The following is a 6513-nucleotide window of genomic DNA, read 5'->3' on the forward strand; positions in this document are numbered from 1 at the left end:
AAAAAAGAAAAAGAAACAAAGAGCTCTGTCTTTGCCTTGTTTACTTCAACATATTTTAGCAGGGAGTGCTCTAGCCTGCCTGCATATATAAAGCTTTTAGTGTACAAGGCTTGAAATCTCTTTTGACATTGAGCAGTATTATGGCAAGGCTAGTAAAAGTAGCATCACCCACAGCAGTGAAAAGACTACAGTACCCTTAAAATGCAGTCTGAAGCAAGTGTGTACATCTGCATCAACGAAGTGCAGACAAGCTCCATTTACAGTTAATCATCAGTAGTATTTTGGCAGGCACTAAATGAATCTGAGTGTTTACTTTGGATTTTGCTTTTATAGACATACCGGAAAGCACCTTCAAGAACAGCTGTAAAGGAAACCCCTGCCACAACAGAAATCAAGAATGGTTTCCATAAGGACTACTTTGCTGTTGCCAATGGATTGCAGAATAATAAGAAGGCACAATAAGTATAGTGTTTCCTATGATTTTTTTTCTAAAGAGAAAAAGGAAAAAGACTGAATTGCAAGCTTTAGCTTAAAACCTATTTGATTACATTTATCAGTTCTTTGTACCAGACACTTATTAATGTACTGCTATTTAGGTTTTAACAAAATGAGTAGAATTACTTGTCTTGTTAAAGATCACCATCAGAAAAGAAAGCCAAGATCTTTCTCATATGAAAAAGAAAACCTTTCTGATCTCTAATGCTGACACAAAAACGCCTTATGAAACACTTGATGGATAAATCCATTAATGCCTTCAAAAGGTTAGGACTCTGTTCAGACTAACATGGTGAGCACTTTCTGTGCATGTGAGAGGTCTTGAGGCAAGGCTTCACAGTGCACCCAGTACATCCAGCTAAAATGTGGCCAAGGCCAGGAAAATAAAGAAGGGATTGGGGGAAAGGTGAGAATTCTATCTTTTCCATCACCATACCCCTTTTTTCTGCTTCTCAGCAATTCCCCAAAGCACACTCAACTACCCACGGACACCAGCAAGATACCCTTTGATCCTGTGGGAGCTCTGGGGAAGGACATGACAGAGGGCAGAGCCCAGGTGCACCATCCCATAGTTTACAGGCAGTTGTGCACTGTGCTCACTTGCTTTACACAAATGCAACCTGATTCAAATGCCAGGAAGGCTGGCAGGAGCTTTCTGTTTCAGGGGGCTGGTAGCCCCTGGTACTGCCTAGAATAGTATTCTGAACACAGAGCAAAACAAGTACTTTGGATGTGCTAAATTAATAGTTCTAAGTAAATGGATTTTGAAAGAAATAGGGTCTTAGGAACTTAAGGAAGATAAATCCATTGAGTGTAAATGTGTGTAAAGTTAATCCTATACAAACACTGTTAATTCAAAGCAAACTGTCATGCCACATATTAATAAACTGGAAGATGCAGAAAATTTGAAAAGTGAGTTCAGCAATGAGCAAAGCAGGTTATACAGGACTTTCTGGGACAGGTATACCTTACTCAGACTGGTCTCTGGCTGGAGAAACAGATGAGAATGAGGCATAATCCTCTGGAGGGTCAGCAAGGAGATATCTGCTGTCTGCAGTTATAAAGGTGTTTTTCTCCCAACAGTCCATCACCACCTTTGTTGCTTCAGTTCTCTGAATTTACCCCTGTTTAAATAGTTAGAAATAAAAAATACTCAGGGTTAACTTCTGGGTCTGCCCTCATCCTTTTCTCATTTAGCCCACTTAATTTCCTCCACTAAGAATAGACACAGACTTTTTTCCACACAGTGAAGTAGTTCTGATCTCTTCCATGGTCATGTATAAAATTGTCATGACCAAAACAACTTTTGAAGTCACTCCAGCCCAGCAAATCCTTTGGACTGAGGCAGTTCTGTAAAGGAAACATTTCCTCATACCCCTGGCAGAGTCCCAGGGCAGGAGGAGGACAAAACACACACGCGGCCACCACAAAGGGTCCCAAGCAACCACAGAGGGCCCATATGTAGAAGGGCTGTCCTAAGTCATGCTGTCCAATTCTTCTCCCTTTCTAGAGGATCAGTTATCCCCTCCAGATACCCCCATGTAGATGATCTGCCATCAGAGGCTCTTGCAGACTGCAGACAAAGACAGGAGGAAGGTTTGTCCTGGGGAACAGTATGGGCACAGGGCAGCCAGCCTCACCAGGAGCAGCCCAAGAGACCACAGCCATTAGGGCTCATGGATAGGAAGGAAAGGGGCTGAGGAAGTGGTACAGTAGGGGAAGAAGAACAGATAGGGTTGTCCAGGAAAAGCAAGAGAAGAAAAGGGCTTGAAGAAATGTGTCTTGTGTCAGAGCTCTGCTTGACTGTGTGCTTGAAAGTCCCATTGAGTGCCATCTATCTCCAGCCAGTTCCAGCTCCATTACAATGTGGACAAAACTTCTCTGCTCCAGCAGAAAACAAACTCCCAAAATGCTACAGCAGAAGCACAGTACCTCTTAGCAGCCTGACTGCTGAACTACATCATGGTGAAGTGGGTAACCAAAATAACTACACTATTCAAACACTCTTACACCACCACTGCACCAACTCAGATCTAATTGGTGCATATTCACATTTGCTCCCCTCTTCATGAAGTTGGGCACAAAACCTCACTCACTGAAAGTCAGTGTTTTATTTAACACTCAATAAGAGGGAAAGCAGCAACCCAAAAGGACAAACCCAAACAAAATAAACCACCCAAGAACCCTGCATTCACAAAGCCTGGGCACTGCATGCATATACTCTTTCTCACCGGCCCTTCCAGAACCTTTATCAGGTATTTCTGATTGATACTGTAAAATCCCAAGATGTAAGAAATTAGTGGGTTTGACTGAGGGTGTTTTACACAGCCCTAAGTAAAGAGAGAGCTTCAGAGAGCTCTGTAGAAATTAGCTTGATACTGGAAGCCAGGATAAAGGCAGAGGAATTTGAAAGAGCTGACAAGATAGTGAACAAGGCAATGAACTGGACCATTCATCTAAGGCAGGTAACAAAAGGGTTGTGTGGCCCAGCCAGGATTTTATGCCGAGTGGAGTCCATAATCTTTTGATGGCAAAGCATGCATTTGACTATCAAGGTGGAAAGCGTCAGCTGTGCTAAGTGTTAAAGTTTACTATGGCAATCAAACCCACAGATATTGTCTTTTGTTTTGTTGAAACCTCATTCAAAAGAAAAGGAAATAAATAAATGCCTTACTTGAAATTCAAAGGGCTGGGGAAAAAAAAAAAAAGAAAAAGAAAAAAAAAAAAAAAAAAAAGAAAAAAGAAAAAAAGAGATGGTCTCAGACCTTGCAGATCCAGATCAGCCAGGAAGGCTGGAATCAGGTATGTTTAAAATTTTTCAGATATGTCTTAACATCTTCAAAATGCCGCAACTTTGAAGAAAGGAGCGTTGACTTTTTAAACTGATTTTCCTGTAATACATAACACTGTAAATAAACAAATTTTACTATCAGGCTGTCTCTACTCTTCCTTAAGGTATAACATTGGGCTGGTAACTGCTTGCTTGAGGCTGCTTTTGTTCTCCAGATTTTTCTGAAGCTTTTTAGGGCATTCACATCAGATTCAAAAATAATCTCCATAACTTTTTACGACACCTTCACTGTTGTTGGTGTAAAGCTTCCATGTAGTCTTTTGCCCCTCTACCTATAAAAACTTGGGCTTTTGAACAAAGGTAATATTGAAGTAACTTGTTTGTTCAAAGCTTCTATTTGACCATCAAGTCTTGATTTCATTATCAGATTGTTTTCAATTCGAATATGATGATAGAAAACAGGGGAGAAACGATGGAAAAACCAAAATCTCAAGATCTCAAAAATAAAATTTCTTTGAGATTGGAAATACACAATAGCTCTCAGCTGTTCCTAGAAACATGTCTATTTTCCAGTGCATTACTCTCTTAGACACAGTTGTAGTGCCTGCAGAAGCAGGACCCATCTCTGTGTGCTCCCAGCCAACCTCAGCACGCCTCACCAAGCGGGGGGGGGGCTGTCCCCAGGTCAGGGTAAACACACAGCTCCTCTGCCCATTTCCAGCCACAGAAGACACACTTTTCTCTGGCTTTATGCAGCCTTGACATGAGGTAGCTGTAGCCCTTGGATGGGCCACTGCACTGGCACAGAATGTGCAGGTAAACAAGCACTTGGCACAGCATCATCCCCTGAAAGAGATGCAGCATAAATAGCAGGGGTTACAGTCTGTTTAATATTAAACCCTATTTAGAGCTTAAAATGTATAAAGCAATTGTCCTTAACCAGAACTTTTATATTTCCCATTTCTTTTTCTAGGTAGTGGTGCCTAGTTTTTGCACCTCAGCACCTACATCTTTGTTGTTCTGGCTCAGAAGTGTCAAGGAAACTGAACAGGTTGAAAATTGAGCTATGTCTATTTGCAGTGAAAGGAAGAAAATTATAGAAATAACTGGATTAATAGCACTTTAAAAATCATGAAGTGGGAAGGGCAAAGGAAATCTGCCAAGGTCAGCTACCTACCTTCCAAAAGGTAACTTTAGGATAACCCAGTTACACATCTCTTGCAGAAACCAAATGGACTTTAGACCTTCAGGAGGTTTAAGCTCAAACATGTTTAATTGACCCAGCAGTGCAGGAAGTGGTATGAGATGGGCTGTACAAGGTCAGAAAATGTCATTTCTGTCCCAGATGCAGTCTCCAAACACTTCTAACTGCCTACAGATGGAAAAAACATTAGTAAAGTCCAAAATTTTCACCTTAGGCAGTTCACATGTTATCAAGCTGCAACACACTGAGCTGTTCAAAAGCTAGTGTTTCATATGAAGGGATAGACGGGTGCAGGGGTAGAAAGTATTTGAGCAGTGTGACATCCCTTTCTGCTCTCCCATACCCATGATTAAAAGAGCCTTTTGGGGTTCAGACTTTTCCAATAAAATAGTTAAAACCAAGTATAGGTACATACAACATTATGTCAATTTTTACTTAGTAAGGAACCCTGATTTTTTCTTTATCCATGCCCTCTGAAGTGCTCAACACCCACCTTCCAAGCTTTATAATTATAGGTTGTGCAGACATGCAACAATAAGAGATACAGAAATAAGACCAATGCACTCTGTAAGTTATCTAGCAAAGATACTTGAATAAAAAGCATTCCTAACTTTTTTACAGTTACAGGACACATCAAGAGAGCCTTCTTCCAACACACAGGAAGGGTAGGAAATGTAGCAAAACAAGCATTTCTACACATATACTTCGCAGTGCTGACAAAACTTAAATGCTTAGCAGCTAGCAACGAATCCATCAGAAACCTCAGATACAAAAAAAAAAAAAAAAAAAAAAAAAAAAAAAAAAAAAAAAAAAAAAGGCAACACCACTTTAAACCAGATAGACACATCTTATCCTCTTCCAAACCTTCCCTTTGGGCAACAGGCTGCTTGGAGATGCAGATGAGCAGGTCTAAACAGGCCAACACCCATCCCGAAGAAGATGACATGTGCCCCAAGGTCACAAATTCTCCACGGTGTTTTTGTGGCTTTGCAGAGTTCAGTGCACAGGAACAGCCACAGTGTGGGCAGCTCATCTCAATCCTTAGGTCTGCTTCAGGTCAAGCCCTTGATAGCCCAGGTTACATCATCATATTGAGCCAGGTAGTGGGGAATAAAACCACGGAATACAGGCATTTATGTGGGAATTACTGGAAGGCTCACCTTGGAGCTTAGGAATGGGAGCAACACAACACAAGGCATCCCTTCACATTCACCAGTGTGAACTCTGGATCACAATAAGCAACAAGAGGGCAGTGCAAGCCTGTATCATACTCCTACAGCCAGAACCTCAGGGTACTACTCGGTAGTAAAAGCCCCAAATTTATGACCTAGCATATCCAGGCAATAGGATAATGATAGTCTGAATAATCTCATCCTATCTTAAAGCCTGTTTTGGTTAATGACATGCTGAGGCCATCAGAGTATTCCACCACACCAGTGGAACCAGAGCATGCCAAAAACTCTGTTGCCAAGATGCAAAATTAGTTTTACTGGACTTGAGCACAGCTTCTCACAGAGGTTACAGATTCATCCCCAAAAGTCACAGCTGCTTCAGCTGAGTGCTTTGAGAGCCTAGAATCAAACAGCAGCTGTAAGGACACTGAAGAGTCACAGGGGGATGCAGGGTAGCCAGGTCACTAGGACCAGGCCCTAGAAACCAGAAAAAGCCAGTGGATGTGAAATCAGCATTCCAGCCCTTCACATTAGGATAGGAGGGGGTAGACCAGTAGATCTGAAACCTTTGGAAAGGGCAGGGTTGAAGAGGTCTTTTTATTTTAAACCACCTCAGGAGGAAAACACCAAGTGCATCTTGACATGGATGAAAAAACTTCAGCTCATGCCAACCCTAGTCAGGACTGCTTAAGATAAAGGAATAAATATAAAATGGTAAAGCAATGGCTACAGCAGCTTCTTGCTGTTCTCTGTGCTGGTACTACCCTGTGTGACCTTCTCAAGCAGAACCAGCATCATTCCTATTTCAATTATGAAACCAACCCTGTCAGCGTTTGGGATTTTGTTCTGGA

General features: G+C 41.7%; 1 protein-coding gene across 1 annotated transcript in view; it reads left to right on the forward strand.

The window, feature by feature from the left end:
- The window catches only part of ELOVL2 (ELOVL fatty acid elongase 2), a 57128-nt gene extending 53572 nt beyond the window's left edge, over positions 1–3556 (forward strand). Inside the window, exon 8 of the mRNA XM_083862588.1 lies at positions 334–3556. Coding sequence (XP_083718714.1) covers positions 334–462 — 129 coding nt within the window. The 3' untranslated portion in view covers positions 463–3556. The remainder of the gene's footprint in view (positions 1–333) is intronic.
- Positions 3557–6513: the final 2957 nt, after the last annotated feature.

This window comes from Zosterops lateralis (genome assembly GCF_965231275.1).
Source record: "Zosterops lateralis genome assembly, chromosome: 1".
Classification (NCBI taxonomy): Eukaryota; Metazoa; Chordata; class Aves; order Passeriformes; family Zosteropidae; genus Zosterops; species Zosterops lateralis.